The following is a 27562-nucleotide window of genomic DNA, read 5'->3' on the forward strand; positions in this document are numbered from 1 at the left end:
ACGGGGTCCTTGGAGAACTCCAGAGCAATCGATTGTCTTGAAATGACCAACGGACTACATCAGAAGGGACATAGATAGAATAGAATAGATAGAATAATAGCTGTATTCAGGATATCGCAGCTTTGATGTAAAGGCTAGCTAAACTTTTTTTTTACTTCAAGAAGGAACTTTCTGTAGCGACAGATAGCCGCTCGCCGTCATGGTACGTTAGCACCACAGTTACCGGCTCAGTGGGTAGATATGACAACCATTTTCTGGCTGAAAGGTAGGATGTACAGTCATGCCTGACTGAGCCCAAATAGGACTGTTGTCTCCTGTGAAAACAATCACAACATCTGTAATTTGTCCAAGATGAAGTCCATTTACATGTAGATGCTAGTATCTGAATCCAAACAGGGCAATAACAATTGCTGTATTTGCTATAACAATACGCACTACTGTATTAGGAGGCTAATTCTCCAATTATTAAAGGGATTTTTTTTGTGCTTTCAACCATACATGTTAATATTCTTTGTTGCCGGGGGAACTGTCTCATGAAGACCCATGCGTTGCAGAGTCAATCAACGCATCAGTGAGTGACAATACTTGCTTTGCATGTGGAACTAAAGCTGAACTAAAATATGTGCACTGCGCTAAGCAGATGAAGGAGCTACTTATAGTCTTCAAAGGAGCAAAACAGTCAAAGATGGGCATCGTTGAGAAAAGGTAGCCTAAAGACTCCAATTGGGTTTTTATAAGGAAATCTAGTCATGGATGAATTATGAACCAGAGCCAGCCAATCACAGGCAAGCGATCAGGTTTATGGTTGAATGCGCTCCAGCTCTGTTCTGTGCACGATTCTAGCAGTTAAACCTGCATATTATCCCCACAAGGCCGCAGAAACAAAACAGCACTTTCAGTATTTTCTGATCAAATTATTTAGATGCTAAAAGGTAAAAGCTAAATGACATTGGTGCAGGAGGGGAGGGGGTATTCATGGGGGGGGGGGGCATTTACATTTGATTAGCAAAACGGACAAAACGTGGTTTTGCACCATCGTTAACACGCCAGAGTCGTGCTCGTGAAACTAAACTGTATCAAACTCAGTCCCACCAGTTTATGGTGTTTACCTTCAGACAAAACGCCGCATGTTAGAAAAACACCTTTCATCAGCCGGCCTCTGGAATAATAAAAGCAGACAATATGTTTTCACCAGCCTGGAACCCGACAAGTTATAGGTGTCCCAGGGTGATGCAGGAGGTTCAGGGAGTTACTAAAATCTCAGCTGTTTCTCCTCCCGCGTTAACATCAAAAAACCCTCTGAGCCCAGGCTGCTTCTCATAACTCCTGGGGTAACGTAGAGGTAACTGCTACAACACACAGTTAAACACGACCGCGGATGCACGCCGGCGTTATAAACGAGGCCCTCAGAGGAGGAGCGCGTTGGGAGCGTGCGGAGGAATGCAAAAGGCGTTCCCCTCTCAGGCAACGCAAACAGCAAATGTGGTGAGCAAAGAGGAGAAAACGAGAAGAGATGTTTTCTTCGAGGCTTTCTGGAGAGAACGCCACCTCTTGTTCAGCAGCTCGAACAGGCAGCCACCTCTTCAAAGACGTTATTTTATGAACAGAATGAAACGACGACCGCACCTCCGACAGCCTCTCGATTTCCAAATACTCCAGCATATTTCCGGGGCCAGATTTTAATTTTTCCCCCAAACTTTGACGGCCATCGACTCGCACATCTTTCAGGAGCCGGCGGAACAAACGACGCCCTGCTGAATATTTATGCGCTGAGGTGGAGGGAAAATGGGAGAAGGGAAGAGAGAAGGGCGGCTTTGACGGGGAGATTGAAGGGAGCGCAGACGGAGAACTGTGGAGTGGATGAATGCAGACTTGAGTGGGGGGATAAATAAAGACAGAATGTCTGGATTCAGCACGGTAAATGTGAGGGGGGGGGGGGGGGTTCCTCATTCTGCGTCTTTGACCTGTTTTAACTCACAGGCGTCAAAGAAGGTCACAGTTCACGGCTGTCCGGTCACCTAGTTACAGATGGGGATTGAGTCTTTGGTCTTCTTTAGTGCTGTTTTTATCAGATGTCTGTCAGACTTTTGCGAGACACGTGGGACTTTGGTTTCCATGGAAACGCAGAGATTGCATATGAGGAATTTGGGCTGGGAAGAAATTGAAGATGTGACCTGGATGTACAGTGAAAAAATGATTGCCCTTTTCAGGCATTCGCGGCTCTGCCACGCCACGTTCGACGTGCACGGAGCGTGGGCACAATCATTCAATCCTCTAGATGAGACGACGTGCACCCATGTCAACATTAACACAACCCTGGGAACATCAGAATTAATTAAAACAACCCCAATAATCTCATCTCCTCTTTGCTTAGCCAAGGTGTTATCATCTCATTTATCAATTCTTTTTAACGCTGACACGCAGAAGTAACAAACAACTGTTTGTGTTTATTAGAAATGAATGAGCCACATCACACATCAACGTTTGACTGTACAAGCAGGAACAGCGGTTCCAATCAACATCAGGCCCGATAATATAACATTTACTGCAGATAATCTAGCCGCAGTTAAACGTTCCATCAGGACGGACGGGTGGGAGATTTACAGCAGCAGCGTCTTGTTTAGGCCTCTGTCATGCTCATAAATATTTCACGAGCACTTATAAGCAATATGCTGGAGCAGCGGGTGGCGGTCTACAGGCTGTAGTCTCCGCTCCCAGACTCAGCAGGAGGAGAAGAGGCGGGCACAGTCAACACACCGCGGCCAACTTGCTGTATCTGTAAGTGTGTGACGACCAACAGGTGTTAGAACAGAGGTGACAGAGGTCGCGGAGAGTGTGAGCGTGGTGGAACCACCACAGAAGATGAGTTGGACCATTACAAGTCCATCTCCCTTCTGATCCGCTAAAATCCGCTAATCCCCCCTCAAACACACAGGCCAACCCAAGCAAAGAGCGAGGGCGAGGCAATAAATCCAGGCTGCAAACAAATTTACACCCCGCCCACTAACAAAAAATTTAAAAGCGCTTTAAGCTGTAGTCACATGGCGTCCGATACACAGCACGGAATAGGAGCAACACCGGTGAGAACACAAGCGGAGAGACAAACCAATTGCTTTTTGATATTTAATCTGACTCCATCTGAATCTTTTACACATGCAGCAACCACCCACTCATCAGTAATCATCCGGCTAATTAACTAGCCAAACAAAGAGCTCCCACAGTTCAAGATGACAGCTTTTTAACTGGGGGAGATGCAAATTGCTCTGACCCGTGTCAACAACATTCAAAACATCTTGCAAATCGCTTCATAATAACAATGTTTCACTGTCTTTCTACTTGTTTTCTTTATTCTAAGCAATGTGTTAAAATACCTGATAAAGATGCAAACCACCATTGGAAAAGTTTTACATTACCTTCTCGATTGTTTGTAGCTGTCAGATTTATTAGCTTTTAATTAGACGTCAGATAATTTAGGAGTGTTTCCAGACGTAACGAGCTGAGACGTCAACCAACAAAACATCAACGGTAGGTCACATGACAAACCAGAGTAAACATTTAAAATCTATCATTTTCCCCATTTCCAGTAAGAGCTGATTTCTGAAGGGCCGTTTCCCTGTAAAGGAACAGATTAAATGTGACGGACGTTCACCGTTTGTTCGTGTGTAAACAGCAGCCATGGAGGCAAATCTGTGTTTGGAAAAGTCGGACAATGTACAAAGTCATCAATCAATCCTGTTATTTGATTGACAGGAGACATAATAATTTATAACTGATAACTGGAGGGCTGAAGGTAAAGTATCACTTAGTCAAAGATGACGTGGAATTAAATTTACAAGCATGTAAATGCCTCATGTGCAGTTTTCTCTTCCATCCAGAGACCTTTTACTCTACTTCCTGTCATCTTTAAGAGTATTCTATGTGCAGCATGCTTGAACGCACATTATACACAGTTTTATTTTGTTAAAACTCCATCTATGGTCCCGTTTCCCCTCTTTCCCCTAAACTAAACTCAGATTAGGACAAAGAATGATCCATTATCTCAGATCTTTGCTAATATCCCAGCTCAAATACCAGTGTCAAAAACCTATTACAGACTCGTCAAGCACGCATCTCACACGTCTGTTGTGTTCGCTCACCCATTAACATGTTTAATTGTCTATCAGTATCATTTTCTTTCAGTCACAGTCGATGACACCGGCGCCAGATCTATAAGTGGTTGAGCGGCAGACTGTAATTAGACTACACTTGGGAATTAAATTGAAATTTCAAGTTTATCCTCATTTTAAGGCATTTTTAAAAACTACTTTACGAGCTACAAGTTTGATAAAATATCTTGAAGCTCTATCATCGTCCTGAGGAGCGAGTGGTTTGGCTCTCGGGAAGACAGTAAATGATGGCACTTACGGGCTCACGCAAAGCACATTTGCCCCCCAACATCATTCCTGCTACTCTTTCTGAGTTCTGGCTCAAAACAAAATGCACATTTCTGGCATAAGCGCTTCTGAATCCTCACGTTCGGATCCCACTGGCAGCGCCTCTGCCTCTCAGTGTTGTCTTATCTGTGCAGCCTCCATTGTTCTGACTCTGAGTTACATGACACTCCAATAAAGTAATTATTGCCTGAATTCAACCGTAACTGGACCGCTGAAGTGCACGTAAAGGCATTAGTCCGACTGTTATCAGTGCTCTCCATATCAGGCAGTAATGGGCTTGTATACACCTTAATAAGAGTTAAAGTCATGTGCGCATGCTTCACAACCTCCACGCTCGCCTATGATCCCCCGAACAAAACATCAGGCAGGCATTAGCATGCCGCGATGCATATCAGCAGCTGGCCTTGAAGAGGAGGACATCCTCCCATCAGTTATCCGATTTTATCTGTTGCTTGTAAACTGGCAGAAGGAACGAGATCAGACAAGAGGTCAAAGTCCAATTCTGAGCATAGCCGTGCCTGTCATATAAGAGGCAGCCTGGTATGGCGTCAGTCACGTAATGGGTCACTTGAATGAATTCATTGAAAAGATTTGTAGAAATCTGGAGACATGCTGGAGCGTCATCTCCTTTGCTGTGGTGCGCTGGGGCACAGGCCTCATGTCCAAGGATGCCAACAAGCTGAACGCTCTGATGATGACAGCAGGGGCTGTTGTTTGCTCTCCGTTGGTAAACCTGGAGGAGGTGGTGGAGCAGAGGTTGACGACACCACCAGGAGCAGCTTGAGCCAGAGCCTGATCCAAAACTGCTGATCCAAGGAATGATAGAGGAGGTCGTTCCTTCCCAGTGCCGTCAAACTCAACAATACCTCAGAAATGGACTAAAAGCAACCTTACCTGGGCACTTTATTAGCTGTTCATCAGTACCTTGGCTTGTCACTTGGAAATCAGTGGACATTACTGCATTAATCAGAGAATTAATGTTCTCTATATTGCTTCTTATTCTGGCATTTTTACATTTCTGTATCCATCTGTTCATCTGAAGATTCTCCTCTGGTTCTGATTACTTCTAAGTGGGCCTCGGGTTGGTTTAACACGTGGAAACGGGCTGTTTCTTCAGCTGTCCATTCAGACTGACATAAAGGTCTGGCTGAGCTGTCACTTCCTGTATCGCTACACTTCAACGGTGCCCTTTTGCCTTTAAATAAATAAAGACGCTCAATAAAGAGGGGGTGAAATTAAAAGAAGACTGGTGCTTTGACTTAATCAGTGCAACCAGTGTTTCAGTTGACTGTCTGCCTTGACCGGTATCTTCATCACCCGGCGACGCTCTGTTAGTCCACAGATCCAAGTGAAACCTGTTACCATAACGATGGATTTTCCTCAGCTCCATCTTTATGGATGCCCCGCGCTCCCAACAAACAGTCGGAACACGGCGGAGTCTGCGGCTCGTGTCCCTCCATCACCTCCCGAGTTTATCATAATCACATCAACCCGATGTGATGGAGCACACTTAAGGCTGATTATGCACACACTCGTGCTCGCAGACAGGAACAAGATCCACTTAAGTCTTATTACATGTCTGACTATGCTTTGAACATAGGGGATTATCCATGGGACTTTATGCAAGGGGCAGGGGACAAGAGCTCTCAGTCACACACACAAACACACACAGCAAGGGCACAGCAAAGACAAAGGGAGTGTTTTGACCTGAACGTACGCCTCCAGTGATCTGATGACCAGCAGACGGTTTCAGGCTTGTTTCTACGCACAACTCCACCTGTCTCCTGAGCCCTCATCAAGCGTGCACGTGTCAATGAAGACGTCTGTCCTTTTGTTTGCAGCAAAATCCATTTGATGTGATGAATTTTGGTGTACAGTGGCACATTTTCTCTCAGAAAAGCCTCGACTGGCGATAGGCAACAAATGAGATTATGGGTCTGACAGCAAGTCAGACGCTGTCACGTGTTAATGTGCAATAAACTGTGTTAAATATTTGTTTACTCACTGCAAACTCGCTATCCGGGATGCAATCATAATTGCCTCAGACGGCTCCAAATGAGGTTTTCATCCTCAAATATCAATTGTTTTTTTCACCTTGCCCTGGAGTTGACTACCTGTGAGAGTAATGCTTGGACAGCTCGGTCCCAGAGTGTCTGCGGGGGGCTCGGGGGGGCCACTTGGTCTGTATGTTTGTGCAATACCCAGTCCTGATGTATTGTGCGAAACACAGCACAGGGGAACGTGCGGGGTCCGCATGTCTCTTTATCCTCAGCAGTTATAAATGATTTTTCTCTGGAGAGTATTTTCTCTCTTTGGGCAACCATGTGTGTGTGTGTGTGTGTGTGTGTGTGTGTGTGTGTGTGTGTGTGTGTGTGGTTAGTAGGACAAGACCCAGAGCAGTCTAACCACTTGTTCTTTTGCCGTCCTGTCCTCAGATGAGGAGGACCGTGTAGAGAGCAATACACCAACACCACATGCAGCAGAGGGTGCGTGCACATCTGGACTACTAAGACACAGCTGCGTGTTTGATTTTCTTTCAGTTTTTGAGTCAGTTCAACATAATCTGGCCCGAGCAGCAGTGCACAGATCCAATTTTAGCGCATTTGACAATAATCATACTATACAGATATCGATAACACTTTTTAAATATAATATATTATAAGTTAAAAAGTCAGGGAGTCTATCTTTTCACCTTCCTGTCTGTCCACTTTGGTGTCATGGAATGTTCTTTGGGCAGAATGATAAATCTGCACAGCTGTCAGGTGTCCAGGTGGAAACTCTCAAGTCGGTGAAATGATGAGGCAGAGATGAAATGCAGATACGCGTACTGGGTCCAGATTTAGGCATTAAAGCTGTTTTCTGGCCACTCAACCAAAACCAAAAGCCTGTTCCTCTAGTTGCAAAGGCACGGTGCAAACGGCACACTGCTTATGCTGAAGAGCACGTAGGTGACCTCTTAAAATGCACCTGAGAGCCATTTCAGGCACCACCTTCGCTTTCACACATCAGTATCTACTCTAATTTTATGCCTCTTCTTTTATTCCCCCGTCTCCCCAACCTTTAGTCGCTCTCAGCCAGCCCTTCCCGCATGCGTCTCTCATTGTGTGTTTTCTTCTCTCTTCAGATCAGTTCATGAATATTCATCAGGGTTGTTATTTGTATTGCTGCCTCCTGAAAGAGGTTGAGCACACAAAGGTGACAGCCGTCAACCTACAGAGGCAGCGGCACTAAGTCATGACAGAGTGGATAAGGCAGCGGAGAAGGTGTGAAGATGAAGGAAAAACAGGAGGGAAACGAGTGAAACGAAACAAACTTGGATTTTAGGAATGTCCTCCTACCTTAGTGTGAATTGTTCTGTGTTGGACTCTGTCTTCATGTAGATGCCAAAAGACACCGTTTTGCCGAGCCGGACTGGGCTCGGCGGTACCAGAACCTCCAGGTTTTCGTCCACTATCAGTCTTTCTCCTTTGGCAGAAACTGGACCCAGGGTCATGGCCACAGAACCAGCTTTCAGCATGTCCTGAGGACCCCCTTCCAATAGGGGGCTCCAGTGTCCACCGAGGCCCATGCCGAGACCACCAAGAGGTCCCACGTTTGTACTGGGAGCCCTCCAGGGCTCGTTGACAACAGAGGGACACTCCTGGCCAGCTCCCTCCAATGGTATGATTGAGTAATACACATCCAGTGAGGGCAGAATCACTTCAGGAGGTCTTTTCCTCACTAGCGGTGGTGTAAACCAAGCTGGGGGGATCTCCAGACGGACAACACAGATGCCTGATGGCCCCATGAGGCGGCAGCCCGCTGAGGGAGCTGCGTCGTTAGTGTCTCGGATGACCACGGCTCTGACACACGGGAGGAGAGCCAGAGGAGGTGGGTCAGGCTCATCCCAACGCCGCCCTACCAGGTAGAACAGTACCTGAGGAAGGATACGTCAATTAATAGACAGAAACTGCATTTTTACTTCACTTCATCTACAACAGCCATCTGGACTTGACAATCACATTAAAGTAGCATCCATGAAAACAGAGAGAACACAAGGCCTATTCTCACTCCCAGCTCATCAAATAATGAAGTGTTGTGACACCTAACGTGCCAGAAGAGTGGCTCCACAGTTATGTCGTGAACCAGATGGTTCCTGAGGGTGTGTGTGTGTGTGAGAGAGAGATTATGTCAACACTTGGTGAGTATTAGTTCAATTTCACATTTCACAATGCTTTAATACAAGCCAAACCTCTAGTTATAGGCAAAGAATCATCAGAAAGAAACATCTTCTAAAGAGCTGCTTTCTTTTTGATGGCCTAAACTTCAGTCATAGCCTATATATCTCCCAGCCTACATATTTACACATTATAAGATGCTACTCTCAAATGTGTGAAGCCTGAGGCATCTGATTCATTATTTGACAAGCTGCGAGTGTTGCTGTGTTCACGGAATCCTTTATATGCACACCTCAGCATTCATCAATTAATATAACACTTTATAGGTTAATGAACTAGAATTCAAGAAGTATCACATGGTGATAATTTAAAAGGCTTAAATGTTGCCTCCAACATAGAAGTAGCATGACAAACGTGTAAATTCTGACATGTAAGAGTACATGCATTAGTGAGGTGTGTGTGTGCGTGCGTGCGTGCGTGTGCTGGGCTTCTCCAACAGTGGGGCTTTGGTTTATTCATGCCTCCATTTATCCACGTGCATTACAGTAATGACTTTATTGGCCCATCTTACACTCATCTGGGCTGAAAGTGGAAAGCTGAGAGCACAAAGGTTCATTCCTCGTACATCTCGTCATTCCTCCGTCGGTCGTGTCTCGTTTTTCTTTCATCCATGTTTCATGTGTCCTGTTTTATTAGATTCACCTGTGTCTCATTATCATTCCCCTCTCTTGTGCATTTAGTGAATGTTTCTCATCCTCTCTGTGCCAGCTCGCCTTTCTACCTCTGTGAAAAATATTCCAGCCGTCTATTTACTCCTCATGGTGTGTTTTTACATGATATGCCTGTTTGCTGAATACTGCCTTTGCCTCGACCTTTGGATCTGTTTGCCTGTATGGACTGACTATCCTATGCCAAACCACCCTTTTACAAGAAAACTGTATTTGTTTGAAACCCAGTTTTTGGAAGTTCTGTTTTTGTGGAGTACCAAGCCTCAATATATTTCCAAGGAGTGTCCAAATCTGCCATTACTGAGGGAAGCAGAGTGGTCCTGCTCGTTTATGGAGCTCAGCTGTGCACAAGTACATTCAAAAATGTGTGTGTGTGTGTGTGTGTGTGTGTGTGTGTGTGTGTGTGTGTGTGTGTGTGTGTGTGTGTCGTCTCATTCGTTTGATTGGTTGATTTTAATTTTTCAAGATATTTGGGGACTAATTTGTAGTGGACAACGAAATGTTCATACCTGTATCCAGGGCCGCGTTGACCCCACTTTGGGTACCACGACTTGACCTTTAACTTTCCAGTTTAAGGTCACATGGTTGCTGCCTGGTAACAGATGTGGCGGTGGACCTTGAAGCAGATCTACAGGGATTGGCTGTTCAACGCTCAGGTTTCCATAGCTGCAATTGATGCTCGGCAGGGAATGCGGAGCACAGATGCCGTGTTCTAGCTGGCGGAGGAAAAGTGGCTCGGTCCGTGATGATAGGCTGCCATTTCGCATTACCTCCTGATTGGCTTCCCGCAGGAAGAATACAGAGTCGGCACCATTCAGCTGGCATTGGACAGGAAGGTAAGTGGGAAGGGAAGAGGAGAAATGGGGCTGGGAGGAGTCCATTCCACCTCCTGGTCCGAGACCCGTTGCTCCCGCTTGGCTATCTGGAGAGGAGGGGGGATATTTGTTAGAAGGTAATGCTTTGCTTAAATTTTAAAGAGGCATGACACCGAGAAACAGAAAAACTAGGCCTTCACCAGAACTTATTACAAATCCAAAATACACCACAGCACATATTCATTTACGAGAAAAGACGCCGTCAATCTCTGTTTGTTGAAAGGTGCTTTACATTAATGTGTCCCATCTACCATTTTAATGTGTTACACCAGCATCTATCAAAACTTTCATATTACTCTTTGGTTATTTATTTACATGGACGTACATTTCATTTGTTTCCAGGTGCATATACAAAGTTTTTTTTTCCAGAAGCAAAGTTTGTACCCAAGGGATTGGAGGGGTTTTGGACTAGGAGGCAGGGGAATGGATTTGATGAGAGGAAAATGTGATTATTCAGCATAAGAATGTGTTACTGTGGGGGCAAAGCAGTCATCCATTGATCAGTATCACCAGAACAAGGCCCAGATATATGTGAAAGAAACTGCGGGGTATCTGGGAAAAGGTGCACAGTGGGTCTGACTTAAGGTTTCTTCCTATTAAATGTCTTTTTCCATGTTTGTAGTGCTTGTTAGGGATAAAGTTTTAAGCTCCGTAACCCTAGTGCTTAGAAACGATCTTGCTTGTAACAGACACTGTTTAAAGTGGAATTCAATGATCTTCAGCTATCCAACAACAGTTTGTTCCTCTGCATTACTGTGTCAGAATCAAGGTATTAACAATTACTGACATACATTTTTTAAAAGGCTGTAAGTCAACTTTTTCTTTCAGTTTGAACAGCTCTGCTGATAAAGACACCAGCAGGAAAAAGCATGACTCGGACAGACTGATTGCCTCCATTTTAACCAGCAAAGATTGACTAATGCCTTTATATTAACACACACACACACACACACACACACACACCACAAACAGACTTGTGAAGGGAATGTGCGCATGTGTATCATTGTGTCATGGGGTAGTGGAGTGTGAAAATATAATGAGGGTGGGATAGTAGAGCGCTGTCTGGGACAAGTCAGACCGTGGCAACTTCACGGAAAAATAATGGAGGAGAAATAAAGTGATACCCCTGTGCAACATGAATAAGCAGGCTGGTTTGGTTATGGTGCATGGGCAGGTAAGGATACATTTAGAGGAGGGAAGAGAGATGAGGAGGCAAACATGAAGAGACAGTAGAATAAGGGAAAGTCTGAGACAGATGGGGGGAGACTGAAAGGGGTGAGGGGGGAAAAATGAAGAGAAAAGACACAAATATGCACAATATAGTCGACTGTGACCGATATGAGATCCTGGCTTTTACGCTTCACAGGAGGACTAGGACTACAGCACATCACTAAATGACACTCACTTGTCTCCAGTCAGATCTTTGCCTCTGAAACATCCAAGCAACAAATTTATAGCTGTATTTGGACTCATATTAAACAAGGAGGCGTCCTGGTCAGGACTAAGCTTTGTTTTCTTGGATTCTTCCCTCATTTTCATGGGTGTCCTTCAAGTGCAAATGTCTTCATGTGAGTCCATGTGTGTGTCCACAGGAGCCTCATGAAGCATATGTCCTCATCCCACACAGGGACTGTGAGCAGCTGACACATGCACACATGCATCGTTAGTGTTTCTATCACTGTGAGGACTGTGAAACACGCAAACAGCATTTTGAATTTGCAAAGGTCAGTTAAAATGTCCTCAATTCCCAAATATGTCCTCCCTCAACACCATGTTAAGCCAGGTCCTCACTATGTATCATTCACAAGAACACACACACACACGGATTGGTTGACCCTTAAATGGAACACTATAAAACTTCAGAAACACCTTGAACTTCTCTTTTCACTACCGCTGTTGAAACTCAGTCCCTTCATCTTAAAAACACGTCATCCATGGTGAAGGCTAATCTACTAAACCCCAAGTTACAGCTGGCCTCCTGCAACCTGGCATAAAACCATTAATATCACAATAGCTACAATGAAACCAGACATGGTCCAGATTCTCTGGCATCATCATTTTGGCAGCTACCATCCATGACAGGAGTCCATCCCTGCTGTGTCCTGCTGCACAGTTCTTCTGTCTGCACCAAAGGGTACCAGCATGGTGTGGTAAGTCCATGCATTTGTGCAAAAAAAGAACAAAAAACTACACTTTGGAGCCTAATATACTGTATATGTTAGGGGAATAATATTGGACAGGGATGAAACCAGATGTGAGCAGATATGACTAGGACCATCTGTGTTCCCCCCTCATCTTCTCTTCTTTAGAGTACAAATGGTTACACACTCGATCACACACCCACACCGACACAGACATAAACAGCCAAAAAATCAAAACACGATGGAGCGTTAAGGACAGAAGGAGAGAGGAACTGGGCAGGAAAAAGCCCAGCAGTGTGGGTTTTGATTCAGATACAAACAGATCTATCTTTTATAATTAAGAGAAAGGCGTACAAACTCACACACACGTACACGCTTTCACACATTGTGGATCTTTTTTTTTTTTCCTCTCGGCAAGCTGTCAAGTTAGTATCCAGCAGGTGTTGCACTGGCATAGTTGCAGCCAAAATGCCAAAAGAAAAAGGTGTTAAAATGCACCGCAAAGTTCTTCATCAGACACAGTCGGCGACACGTTAATGACTGGTTTTTTGTGACCAGTACACTGATGTTTACTGAGCAACGCTGGACGACAAGTGAGACGCTGCTATCCAATCCTGCAAAATCGAATTGTTCAATTACATATAAAAGTGTGTTGAGTCGTTTACTATTAAATGGTGAATAATTGCAGCAACTACAGCTGTGGCAAAACAAATGGAAACACCTAAGAAGTAGAACTGGATGAAAATGAAAAATGATTCTAAAAGTCTTGCAGTCCAAGCAGGGATTTTTTTCTTTTTGTTCATCTACATTACTGAAAAACAAGAATTTGCCCCTATAGAGAGGCTGAAAATGAGCTTAAAAAGAACCCCAAAAAACATGTTTTGATTTAGCAAAGCAAATAAACTCCACCTCTGTGGGGAAACAAAAAAAGGAGGGATAACGAGAAATACAGCACAGACACAGGGCAGCAAAGAAAAATCCATCATGGGAGAATTTCCTGAAAAGAATGAACTCCATTTATCACACAGATGGCACGCCATGTGAGAGAGGCAGAAAGAGATGGGACGAGTGAGGGAGATGCAGACGGATCCAGGGAGATATATAGGCAGAGATGTGCGAGATGTTGGGGGGGGAACGGAAGAACAGTGGCGAGGAGGAGCGATAATAGGGTGAAAGAGGATGAGAGAGGGATGAAGTTTCTATTTCTGAGCAGAGCATTCATCACAAGCGGAGTTTATTTTGGTGGGCTCTCGTTCCCTTTCGCCTCGCTCCCTTTGTCTCTATTTCTTACATCCTGCACGAGCCACCCAGTGAATTCCTTTAAAAAGTCACCTGGTTTCCCCACTCAAATTGTTCTTTATTAGAGGTCGTTTAACATCTGTTAGGCTCTAAACAATGCCGTAAGATGCAAGTTTATAGCACATTTCCTCAAAAAAGAGGGTGCTCATTTGAAACAGTAAAATATTTCCCTTCTTGGGTCCGAATGAAAAACTGCTGCTGGTTCTCTACTTCACTTGAGATCCTTATTTCCGCCAAATTGCAACAATCTTCCATTCCTGCAGACTTCACAGTCACCCAAGTCACCTGCTGTCCCCGATGATAATAAAGCTAGCGTGCATGACCGATTGCTAATAATTTATTAGCCACATGTGGGTGGATTTGGTCTCTGGATTTAGAAGTAAACTTCCTGACAGTGGCTCCCAGAGGGTCTATGCACATTTTAGAAAGAGATAAATCAACTCCAATTAGCACTAGAGGAGCTGGAGAAAGAAGCACTTCAACTTGTTATGAATTCCAAGAAGAAACTTATAAGACGTAAGTGTTTTTAGAAACTATCCACGCTGACTGGTGCTCTTATACCAGAGTTACCCACCACCAGACCTTTTTAATTGGTCCACGGTGCTGCTAATTACGTCCATCTTACAAAACCATCTTCCGATGGGGGTTAATGCACCAGTAAGTTTGACCATCTCTGTGGGCCCGTGCACACCCGCGCACACGTTGCCTCTGATTGATGTCTCTGTCTTGGGGTCAGTAGACTCATGTTTCCCCTCCATGTGAGCCAACTGCCCCCACAAACTGCAGCTCACCAGCTTCATCTTCAGCCACAGTTTAAATTCTCAAAATGATGAATGATTGATGACTGAATTTTGAAAACAGGCAAAGTAAAAAACAAACTTGTTTCTTGGCCGTCAGTATGATTTTCTTTTGGCAACGAGGTTTGTTCGAGTCCAGAGCTCTCATCAGCTGCATGCTATGGTAATATCTATCCAACAATAGTGCACACGCTGGTAGTCTCACCAGGTAATCAGAGATAATAAATAAAGACAAAAACAGTCATTCACCAGGAATAAAAAAAGCACATATCATCTTCAGGAAAGTGTAAACTTTTGTTCAGATTTGCAAAAACTTTCCTCCTTTTAAATTCTTTAGTAGTTTTGCCCCTTCTCTAGTTTGTTTCCAGTTTTAATTTTTTTTTAAACTAAATACTTATTAATATAAAATATAGGAATGGAGTGTAAACAAGAGCCGTGTCAGGTAATTGTCCCCGTCCAACAACAGTGGCCAAATTCAGTGATGAGAATACTGGAGCCAGAAGAAAAGCCGCTGTGTGTGTTTCTGGTAGAGATCTCCAGGCTATGAATACAGGGAAGGGATAAATGCGTTGGGCCTTGGTGCCATTCAATTCTATCCTTCAGTGGTTTACAGCCAAGCAGCCAATGTGTAAAAGCTGATTATAAAAGGGCTAAAGGCCTTGCAGTCCCAACCGACTTAATGAACCAACAGGAAAAACGTTCTAGGAGAGGATGAGCAAAAAATGATGGAAGAAAATAAAGGGGAACACACCGTCATGAAAGAGAAAAGGAGTAAAAGGAAAAGTGAAGCATGACGGCAAGAGGTCAGGCGGGAAATGTGCCAATGAGTTGGGAGGGGACTGAGATGGCAGTTGAGGATTAGCACACAAAAGTTAATGGTGATATAATAGAAGAAAAAACAGGTGGGCTGGAGGAGCATGAGGACAGAAAAACACAGGGGTTTGTATGGGGGGCAAGGCCTAAAGGATGGTATCAGCCATTTTATATCAGCAGGACACACATGCATATTATAATGCAAACTGATAATGAAGGGATTGAAAAAGATGCCAGAAAATTGGAGAAATTCAGGAAGTCATTGTTGAACATCTGTGAGAAAGTTTGGAAATGAAGAGAATGAACCTTAAAGCTGCTCTGAATGTTGTACCACGCAGAAAGATCGTCAGAAACAATGGAAACAGCCGTCGTTTCATCATTTATTCATGCAAACGAATCACATCGCAAACTGGAGGTTTCATCATGAACACGAAAGCAGCAAAAAGAAACATGAGTCAATCATCTCGTCGAAAATGAACACCTGGCGTGCACGTGCATCCATGGTGGGTGCTAGCTGCACCGTGACGACCGGCGCTACTCAGTTAACAGCTGAGACAACAGCGCAGCGCCCCCTAACAACAACAACGCGTATTACATCTGACACTGCAATTGATATGCTTTCTATTAACACGCTAAGGTTTATCGGACCGCTGGGATGGAAGCATCGTTTACCGACTGCGCCGGGAGGAGGCGAACGAGCTTCGCATGAATCAAAATCAAATCAAAATTTGAACAAACATAATCATCAAAGCCCGCAATTAATGGCGCAGAGCGGCTGTGATCCAGCCCTGCATAAATCAGCCTGTGTGTCGTCCTCCGCGTGTGACAGAGACGTTTGTGCTCACCGACCAGAGCAGCAGCAGCAGACACACTCGCTGTGTCTGGAGCGGAACCATCAATAAAACGTGGCACCTCGTGGCGTCAAAACTGCTGGCGGGGGCCACTTAAAAGCAAGCAACATGGGGCGTGAAGTGCAGAACCAGCTCAAAATCCAGCCTATCTTCACTTAACCTGACTCTAGCGTCTAAGTGGTCACACAAGGGTTGTTATCAACTTCACCTGGAAGAAGGGGAGATTTCGATGTCAACGTGTCAGTAAATACAGCAGAGGAGTCAAGAACGTCATCCAGCTGAGAGCAAAACAGCTGCGACAGCAGGTGGATTCTCTTTACCTGTAGCTCCTTGATCCCCTCAGCTGCCACAGCGGGATCAGCTTCGCCACAACTAAGTCAGCAATCGATCAATACGGAGACATCGGCGTCCTTCTGGCCGTTTCGACCACTTCCTGTTCGGGGTGCACCCGTGTTGGTTTGTATGCGAGCACGACAGAATCGTTCTGACAGGAAACAGATTTAAACAACATTCGTTCGCTCCTGTCCTTTGATTAATAATTCCCTCTGCTGAAATCTTTTGCATCAATTTTTAATGTTTTTTTTTTTCTTCTACCTTCGTGAAACGGAGGCTTGATTTTTTATTTATTTTTTTAAATAAGATGCTGTCGCAAATCGACTTGTAATATCTGTCAGGAAGATCTAAATTAGATTTTTTTCTCCTCCCAGTGCTTCCAGTGGACCGTCGGCTGCCGGCGGTCTCAGATATTTGGCCAACTTGCCCGTCTGACCCAACAAAATCAAATATTCTATATTTATTGAATTTTACAGTCTCTTGCCTCGCTGGGCAGCTGTTCCCAGTCAGATTCCTGGACTCCACTGGTGCATCATGACCAGCAACGCTAGAGAAACGGCAACAATCGGATTTCTTCGGTTCACGCGGGACGAGGGCCACGTGATCGGGGTCAGTACAGTGTTTCTGAACATCGCCAGTCTCCAGCGGGGGGGTTTGGAGGGGAGAACGCGGGGTTTCTCCCGTGAACACGGCCCGATTGTTTCCGTTCAGGCTGCAGTAAACGCCAACGTTGGAACAGAAGTGCGCATTTAAATCAGTTGCGTAAACGTTAATGGTGAGGCGACAAAGGGCTTTGGTTTCCTGCACAGTAATTTTCCACAAGAGGGTGACGGTCACCTCATCAAATAAATAATTAACTGAGGTGTGTGTGTGTGTGTGTGTGTGTGTGTGTGTGTGTGTGTGTGTGCGCGCGACGCAGTGGGTCTGCCCCTCGACCTTTTCGTACGAGAGCTATAAACTGATCGGGTATATTGGCTGTTTGGGGTGACAGCAGCCTTCTTTTCGTCTGAATGTCAGGAGTGATATGAAAAGAGAGAGAAAATGTTAATTCTGTGTCAGGACGGTGGGAGCAGATAAATTACAGCGGCCTCGTCAGAAGATTGCGGCAGAGGCAACACGGGCACTGGAGCAGCAGGGAGAAGAGTTGGAAATCCAGGGGAAAAAAAGGCCGAGCGGAGGGAAGAGAGGGAAGAAGAGGTCTGATCACATCTAGCTAGCATTAGCTACGCGTGCAATCCCAAACCAGACCATTTCTTCCAAACCAGTCAAATGCGAGTCATGACTGGGTCTGCGTCTGAACCACTGGTTACTGATACTGGGACCATGCTGTTCTCCTCACAGAGCAACCGACCTCTTGACCTTTCTGTAATTTAAAGGCCGCACCCGCCTGGAGTAGGCACGCTCTCCGAGCGAGGCGCTGGCCGCCCCGTAACACAGCTCTAATCCGTTTACAGCTCTTATCTGGTTAGGCCGATGTGATTAATGTGTCAGTAATCAGACTGATGAACTAATGAGGATTATCACGCCGCTGACGGGAGCCTGTCTCATCACGCCGCACCACCTCCATTCAGTCTCGTTTACCCGCCACCTTTTAAGTTCTCGTTATGTTCTCTTTATCAGTCCTCCAGCTTGTGCCTGCGCCCCTCCCACCACCAGACAACACCACCAGCCCTCCGCCTCCACCCCCGTCTCTCACTCCTTGTTTATCACTCATTCTCGGTCTTATTAACATTGATCACGGCCGAACCCACATGAGCACAAACTTAATTAAGTCTGACAAGCGCAGGTATTTTTATCACTGGATCTGAAAACACATCCACCAGGGCACCACACACACACACACACACACACACACACACACACACACGACTGTATCGCAACGAGAGTTGAAAGTCTTATTTGTTTTATTTTAACTTTCACTCCCTCAAAGGGTACCTAAGGGTTCATCCCTCATTTACACAAACAAATGTGCAGTTGTCACACACACACACACACACAACACACACACACACACACACACACACACACACACACACACACACACACACCCTCCCCATCCACCAGGTCAACACGCCATGACTCTCCACCTTTAACCAGCATTAACCTTTGGCTGAGAGCAGCAGTCACTTAAAGAGGCAATGACCAATAAATGTCCTCGCTGTTGCACCTTGACGTCCTTGTGGGGCCGGGCTCCCCCCACGTGCACTCCCAGGCGTACGCGCTGCACCCCTCATCATAACTACCTTCCCTGAGGTCATCATTTAAAACCCACAGCTGCGCCCACGTGTCAACAGCTTATGCAGAAGGGTGGAAAAACCTTGCAGCCTGTCTCTCTCCATTTCACTCACTCATTATCTCATTTCTGTCTCCCTTTATTCTTTTTGACTTTCAGTGTCAAAATTACCTAAATTAAGGCCTCAAAAAGTTCCATGAATATGGAAACCAGAGCCGACAGATTAAACATTAGTTTGGGCTGTGATACAGATAGATTCACATGTAAGCTCAAATATGTGATTATGAAATGACTTTTCTCTGTCCATTAAAAAGCCTGCAGCTGGATTAAATTATAGATGCGTCTGGTTATTAAACACCTTTTAGATCTCGCTGCGTTATTATGTTAATCGTCTGTTGAGGTTGGGGGCAAACGCCCACCAGATGCTGGTGAGACGGGTCCGTTTAAACCATTCATTTGGCAGCCGTGGCAGGCGGCCAGGCACAATTTGAAGGAGCGAGAAGGTGTGTGAGTGGCTGTTAAAGACCGAGCACGGGCGCCGCGGTGGCGCGCGGGCAGAGACCGAGACAGCCCCCAACAGAAGTGACAGATGATATTATAGAGATGGACGAGGCTGCGTCAGCCTTCTTCAGACAAATAACTGTTCCGCAATTATTCTCCACGGCGGTAATGGAATAAAACAGAAGAGGGACAGAAGAATCCGCCCGCTTTTAACACCCCCGGAGGGAGCGGCGGCACACTTTGACCTGACCTCTTTCTGAAAGTAAAACAAGAGAGAGGAGGTGTAAAAAGCAGGCTTTTTGTGCGGTCAGCTCCACTTTCTTTACACTTTCTGCCCTTTTCCTCCAGACACTCTGAAAGCGTTAACTTATGTGGATTTTTAGATAGGACACAGTGAAATACCAAAAGATAAATGTGAGCATATGCTTAAAGTATGGACTTTCAAAAATTCATGAAAACATTCATTATGGATTTAAAAAGCAGACTAAAGTGCTGAGATTAATGAAGAGTGTGCAGGAGAGAAGCACTGTTGGAGCAGAAAAAGGAAAATAATAATGTTTAGGAAAATAATAGTTATTATCATGGCATGCTTTGAAAGCCAGGATTCTGTGGTGTAAGCTAGCATAGGGTTAGCAACGACTGTGCTAAAAGGCAGCTACAAAAACACTCAGAAATGGCATCTATCTCTACTTCTAGGCTAAATGATTAACATATTAATGAATGATTAAACCCTTAGAACACTCTCAATGCCCCCCCAATCATTAAGAAACATCAGCAGCGCCGTTCCAAAATCTTCAGTTCCCCCCCGCCGTTCATTTCCACAGATCATAAATAATATTTGCCCACTCCGTATTCCTCATCTTCCTCATTTGAAAGAAATTACTTAGCAGCCCATCGATTGGCTAATTCATCCATCATTGACGCCGCCACCTGTCAACGCGCCTCAGTCATCCTGAAGGATTGACCTTTTCAAACGCGCGCACGCAAAAACGTGCGCTTTCATAAAGTCATACCTATGCATAAATTCAGGACGTTGTTGGCTGGAATATAAATCACAACCCCGGAGTCGCTGTCTGCAACAGATCCACAGGAAACAGACGTCTCCTCTGTCGTCCCAGCCATTTTCTCGCTGCCCCCCCCCCCCCCAAAAAGGTTCTTATTTACTGTCCAGTTTTCCTCCCCCGTGACAAGTTTTTTCTCCATCCTCTTCCCATAACAGCAGGATCCCTGTTGTGTTACTCCCCCCTCAATAATTTTGCTTACTCCCAGGCTGGTGTTGATCCGCACAACTGCTGACTGTGCCGTATGAAGGCCTGAGGGCGCGCGGGGGGGGGGGGGGGTTCTCCTCAGCACATTTGTAAGATTGATGGTGATGTTGGAACTTGTTGGACCAGGTGTAACAAACTAATTAAGGACGGGAGTTACCAATAAAGCGGTCTAAGGATTAATACAACTTTAATTGTATTGCTTCGTACGGGTAAAGTAGCGCAGTTTGTCTTATTTATTTTGCATCATCTTTTCACAGAGGTTGACTGGAATTATACCTCAGCGGCGGTTTCCCTTCAGCCTATGTGGTTGTGTCAGTCGTGCAAACACACAAAGATCAGTGGCGTGAGCGTGCTGGTCCAAACGCCGCTGAGTCTGCGCTGTTTGGATGCTTTCAAAGACAATCGGGAAATCCAAGCATCAAAAGGCAGCGCTGTGGTCAGCCTCCATACCGCCTCCCATGTTGTGTTCCAATGTTTATTATCATGTTACCGACGTCACATGACGACGTCCAGAAAGAAAAACTCCAGCTCTGTTGGCTGTGGGAACGGACTCATCACCCATTAATAGTGGTTTATCCATGCTTAAAACCTGCGTGCACGCACTTCATTTGGCATGGAAGGTGCTTGGTTCTGACCACTATCCGCCTCATGAGGGGGGTCCTCATTCAGACAAAAGTTGCTTTCATACCGGAGGGATTTTTGCACTTCCTGTGACCTTTTATTGAATTTTGGTCTGACATTTAGTTCCATGGAGGTTTTAGTCCCGCTGAAAGTGCGAGTGGTACTAGTGGTACTGTCAGAATACTAGTACTGCACGTAATCACTGTTAATCCACTGTTGATTGATTAGGCCCAACTTTGATAAACATTTTAAAGCCGTTGTGACCGTCTCAGAAAGGAACAACAGGAGCTCTGATTGCCAACAACACTGTGACCGTGCCGCTGTCACTCCTTAACCACGACTACCAGTTGCTATGGCCACTGGTCATTACAAAAGCAAATAAAACCAAATGGTTTGGATGGAGGGTAGTTAGAACTGTTTTAGAAGGGGACTGTTCCTAAAATTCCATTCTTATAACTACCTGGTGCGAAAGGGGCTGCTGCCACATTTGTCAACGATTCCGTTATTAGGTCTCCACCCTAAATCTAGCATTAGCATCATTATTTGATTTTTCAGCAGCTTCTGCCTCCCTCTTTGGGAAGTTACCCCCCCCCCCCCCCCCATCTTTGATGGCAGACCTTGTGCATCTTCAAATGCAGATGAAGCCAGGTTGAGCAGAGTAGAGCATCTTAACTTGACCTTATTATTTCCTGTTTACACAGTCTGAGGAAGGGAATGTTACTGCGCTGATTTCAGCCCCCTCCCAGTGCTGCTCCGTACGTTTCCCAGTGTTGTTGGCCCAGCGTCACGGCCATTAAACTTCATTAAAGGGACAGTCAGTGCTTCCACAGAGCTGTGTGTGTGTGTGTGTGTGTGCTGGGGGTCAAAGTGAAGGATGGGGTGCCACTTACACTCTACTGTAGTCAGCACACGCTCGCATTAATGCTTGTAGAGGCTTAACGCTCAGCAAACAACACACACACACACGTAAACGCTGGGTTTTCTGCTTTGTTAGCGCTAAGGCAGTGTGTGTCTTCACCGGAAGATAAATTAAAAAGACAAACACTTCCAAAACACATCCCAAAATGCTCCACATCTCAAGGAAGCTTCGTTTCTCACATAACCACACACGCACACACACACCGACCCTTGTTGCCGTATGGCGCCACGTTTGGGGCGCACACAAAACGCCTGTTTCATCGTGCACGTTGCTCTTTTTAAATCTCACCTCTCGCAGAGTGCAACACAGACAGATCACTCCCGCTCGCCTCGTCTGTGTCTCACCTGCAGGTGTGATGACGCCACATGCAAGCAACCGCTGCTTTTTATTGTGTGCGTGTGTGTGTGCGGGGGTGTGTGTGTGTGTGGGGGTGTGTGTGTGTGTGTGTGCATGTGTGTGTGCGAGAGGTGACATTGAGCAGACACTTGCATTTGGATGAATGTGTAAGTGATGGCTGATTAGCATAAAACTCAGGAAAGCAGCCGTCACCACCTTTATTGCTTCACTCTGCATTCATTTCACACTGACAGATTTCCGTTCGCACCCAAACATAAACAAACATTAATAACCCAAAGGCTTTTTCCCCACCTTATTTTAATAATTCTCCACCGTATATACGCCCGGGTGAGTCGGGGATATGATTGCGAGATGCCAAATCGGGGGACGGGATGAAAATCATCAGCTCCACGTTAAAAAAGGTGATGGTAAAAATGACTTCCTGCCAATAAAAAGGCTTCTCTGCTCTAAAATTCACTTCTCACCGAGTCTTTTTAGATCAAAATCAAATTACATCAAGTCTTGTTATTTTATCATTAACGTGACTTACAGCTATGTGTTAAAATCTATTTTAAAATAAAAATAACTGGACATCTAACTTTACAGTGCCGGGGAGGGTTACAGAATAAAAATGTCCGCTACATTCTGCAAACTTATCAATACCTCATTGTTTTTCCATGTTGTGGGACAAATTCCTGAGTCCTCAAGTACAGACTCCGTTGGAGCGGGCTGCTGGAGCTCAGTCAGAGTTTTCCGTTCTCCCAGACAGAGAACGCTTTCACCAAAACACGTGGGGACCCAAGAGTTCCCTCCCAGGTGGGTCAGAAAACCTGGTTGGAGTTCGGCCCTGCAGGCCTGGGTTTCAACACCCCAGGTTTGGAGGATGGATCATGTCCCCCTGCTCTTCAGACAGCAGTCCTGCTAATTAAAGCAAGTGCAAAAGTGCCCCCGAACCCGCAGTAAACACCTCCCCCCTAATCACCGATAATCTAATCAAAAGCCAGGACGCCGTATTTGTTACATGGAGTTCATTAAACAAGAGATACACTGAAACTGACACGCTGCCCCCGCAGATCCTATCAGCACCAGGAAACAAAAGCTGACTTCAAACTTTCCCAGTTGGTCACTGTTCATCTGGTGGACATCCCAGCCCAAAAAGAAAGTCTCATCCCTTTTAGAACTGGAGTTAGAACCTGCCACCTCCTTCCTCCAGCTGTCATTTAAAGGGTCTCAGGTTCTCTTCCGCCTCGGTGTCACTTCATCCGTCTGCGTCTCTCCACTCAGCTCCTGTCACATTTCCTGTCTTTGTCCTCCTCCTCTCCTCCGTCCCAGGTTGCTCCGTCCTGGTAATCCGACTATCTCGTGACAACACGCTGGTAATCCGACCTTTGCTTTTACAAACGTTCTCGTGAACATGCAGAAGTGTGCACGCGGAGACGTACGGGCAGGTGTAAACGCACACCGGGACGCCATCACAACAGCACGAATGATCTCGCCGGCCTCTGTCGGACATGGAGGTTGAGGTATTTACAGGTGACGGTCATGTTCTTTTAGAATTAAACATTCCGACGCTCCTCTTCTTCCCTCGCCGGACGGAGGCCAGGCACATTTGTGACTTCTGCTTTTTTAAACAGCAAGGAAAGCAGCAGAAATGCGCTTATTTTTGCCAGAGTTCCCCGCTGAGCAGCCGAGACAAGTGCGAAGCGTGTAGCAATGTCACAGGGAGCCGGCCAGGAGAGGTGTATTATTCCGGGCTCCGGTCTTTCTTCCAGATCGTTGCACTGAATTACAAAGGTGAACGGTGTCGCTGGAGTGGATGCATTTTATTTTAGCTTTTCCCTCGGTCTCTGGCGTGAGGTGTAAAGAGCTATATAGAGCGCTTTACAAAGCTATATCCGAAAGGAGAACAAGGCTGATCTGAAAGCAAGTTCTAGAATTCCAATTCCTGTTTGTTGGCCCTGAGCACTGAACTCTGCTCTGTTTCAACAGGAATCAGGCAGCATCTTGACATGAGTAAAGAATAAGCCAAATATAAAGGTAGATGCCGAGGTAATGAGATGCAGGTCTACTGGAGGGTGTGTGTGGCGGGAAGGGAAACTCTTCTCTTATGCTAAAATGTGCTGAAATAGGGAATAAAAGTTCAATAATTGGATGAAGGGAGGGGCTTCGGTGACTTCAGCTGTAGAACTCGATGTGCTCGGTCATCAGGAAATCGTTTTTAGAAAACTCAGATGCATTTCTCCTCCTGTCTGGATCAGTGGTTGTTCTGGCCGCCTGGAGTGTTGATATTGGCTGTCCTCTAACTTCTGAACCCCCCCTTCCACACACACACACACACACACACACACACACACACAGCGCACCAACAGCTCAGATCTCCCAACGCTGAATCATGACCAAACTGTCCTGCACATTTTTAATGACGCCCTCCTGCCCGAACTTACGGCGAAAGAACCTTCGGATGGGGAACGGGTGTTCACGGGATATTAGGAGAATTCACATTCTGCCTGCTGGGATTTTGATCACTTTCTGTGTTTACAGGGCAAAAAAAAAAAAGCTTTAAAGAAACGACGTGCCGGATGTCTGAAACGTGCACTGGCAGGACGGTGGGGTTAAGCTCAGGCGTCAGGGAGTCATGTTTTTTAAAGAAAGCAGCTGTTTATTGGTGTGCAGCAGCACCGTAATGTGCTGGCTTACTGTAAATAACAAATGTAACATCGGGCTTAGTGCGGCGTGCGCTCTGTAAGCAGCTTTCAGTCAGTCTGTACACAGCAAACATGGAGCTTAGTCCCAGGGCTTAAAACCAGGCAGGAATCCCATTATCATCCATCTATCTCACTATCCATTCTCATCACTTGCTCCTTTCCTCATTGATATGGCTTTGAACTAAAAAAAAAAGCTATTATCGTCTATCCATCCATGTGTCTTCTTATTTCATTGTCGGCCTCCATCCCATCCGTCTGATTCCCTTCATATTCCCATGGCTTGGACCCCCCCCCCCCCCCACACACACACACACACACACACACACACACACACACTCACACACCAGTGTGGATAACGAACCCTCAAACCTCCACCACCTCCCCTGCTCATTTCTGCCTCCCTAACCAAACGGCTCGATGCCAATATATTTATTTATCTTCACATCCACCTTTTCTGCTCTCTTGTACTTGCAGATCGGGGGAGGGGGTCTAAATCTCGCCGTCAAAGGCATCGGAACATAAATGGCGGCGTCCTCTCCGATGTGTTTGAAGACACCTGAACACAATGCGTTGCGCCACCATTGATCGGGGTAATAAAGACGTATGTGCAGGACGGGGCCTGTCAATACTCATCCGCCGCTCAGTTCTGAACCACATCCAGAAATCAATGCAGGGACGTTTCCCAGAGGGACGGAGGTCAGCGTGGAGAGGATGGTCGTTGGTGTCGTGCTATTAACCAACAGAGCAGACACGGACAGTGTGTTTCTGCCCCCCCGCCCGCCTGCTGGCACTAGAATGAATAAATGACATCATCCAGTTTCCAAAATTGAACGACATATAAGGACAGCTGCCCCCTTCTGGTCAAAAGAGTTATATTTATAATTAATAGTCTTTGGTAGTGCAGCTCTTCCCAGGTAAAACAGGGGTGTCTCTTCTGTGTGTGAGTGTGTGTGTGTGTGTTTGTGTGTGAGTGTGTGTGTGTGTGTGTGTGTGTGTGAGTGTGTGTGTGTGTGTGTGTGTGTGTGTGTGTGTGTGTGTGTGTGACTGATACCGTCTTGGGCTGCCTCCATACATTAAATTCTCAGTTCATTTTCTCAGTTCATTTTCTTCAGCCGTTTACCTGCTGTAAGGCCATGAGGATGCTGGGATATCGGTGTGTTCATGCTCTGGACGGGACAGGGCGACCAATAGTTTCGCCTCAATAATTCACAACCCTCTCTTGTTCCCGTTTGTGCACGTACATGCATGTGTTAAACTTTAATCATCTATGGATGGACGACAGCCTCCTTTGTGTGTGCATGTGTGTCTAGAGTGTATATGTCTAAGAGAGAGAGAGAGAGAGAGAGTGTGTGTGTGTGTGTGTGTGTGTGTGTGTGTGTGTGTGTGTGTGTGTGTGTGTGTGTGTGTGTAAACCAAGCCGTGGTTCTGACAGGATGGGATTACATAAGCTTTAATTATAACATGAATTTAAATGGGACAGCTTGTGATGTAATCCATAATACATATTTACAATTCAGAAGTGTGTGTGCGTGCAAGCGCGTGTGTGTGTCGGTAATTATGATATAAGACAGATCTATTACAAAGTGGATCATTACAAATATTAAGTGGCCTCGCGGAAGCGTTCTTACGCACACGCACACACACACACACACACGCCTGTTTTCATTATGAAGCACAAAAGCTGCCACTTGGCTTTCAAGGCACTGGCTAATATGGCTTTTAAAGGCTTCTCAAGTTGCCGTGTCTGCACCCTTTACACACACACACACACTCACACACACACACACACACACTCACGAGTGCCTTCACACTTCTCCAGTATGTTAACTTCATCACATTCCTCAGTCTAGTCTATTTATAAGCGTCTGCTCACAAACAGGCGTGTGCCCTCGTGCGGCAGGCTTACCCTCTCTTTACCCTTTCCTCCCACATCCCCCTCTCTTGTTATCTTTACCTTTCTATACTCCTCAGTTTTCCATTATCCCTTCCTCCCTCACACTTTTTCCCTTCATGCTCTTTTAAAACCGACTTTAATTCACCGGTTCTCCCTTGCAGCCTTCTGCACGTGCCTTTTTATGTCTCCTCCTTTTGTCTCCATTGATGCCCTTCATCTATTTGCTCTGTTCATCTTTTTAATCACCAGCTGCCACTCCTGACTTTGTTTAGAGGAGGAGAAGAGAGAAGGTAGAGTCTGAAGAGGAAAAGGAGAGCGACGTGTGGCGGCAGCGTGAGGGATGAGAGGCCCCGGCTGCAATCTGGGAGCGTGATGAGGGTGTGAGGCAGAAACCCAGAGAGGATGCTCTGATGTTGCTCTCGTCTTTATGAGCATCCCCAAAGTGCCCTTTCAGACTCGCCGTAGACTTTAAGAAGTTATTGAATAAGGCTTTTCCCAAACACCGATCATGCTTTGGTGCGTTTATATAGCGAAATAGGACCGAGCGCACAGCGTAAACACCTATTTTGTGGTTGGTATCCTGCTCAGGGCTACAGCTGCCCCCTACTGGAACTATTCAGACACAAATTTGAACCATTTGATGGAAATACAGTATTTA

General features: G+C 45.7%; 1 protein-coding gene across 1 annotated transcript in view; it reads right to left on the bottom strand.

Moving 5' to 3' along the window:
- Positions 1-27562, bottom strand: part of si:dkey-215k6.1 (transmembrane protein 132D) — a 136029-nt gene that overhangs the window by 76310 nt on the left and 32157 nt on the right. The window contains exons 2-3 of the mRNA XM_057033442.1: positions 9828-10240; positions 7772-8349 (exon numbers count right to left, since the gene is read on the bottom strand). Of these exons, the coding sequence (XP_056889422.1) occupies positions 7772-8349; positions 9828-10240 (991 nt within the window). The remainder of the gene's footprint in view (positions 1-7771; positions 8350-9827; positions 10241-27562) is intronic.

The sequence above is a fragment of the Takifugu flavidus genome, chromosome 5 (genome assembly GCF_003711565.1).
Source record: "Takifugu flavidus isolate HTHZ2018 chromosome 5, ASM371156v2, whole genome shotgun sequence".
NCBI lineage: Eukaryota > Metazoa > Chordata > Actinopteri > Tetraodontiformes > Tetraodontidae > Takifugu > Takifugu flavidus.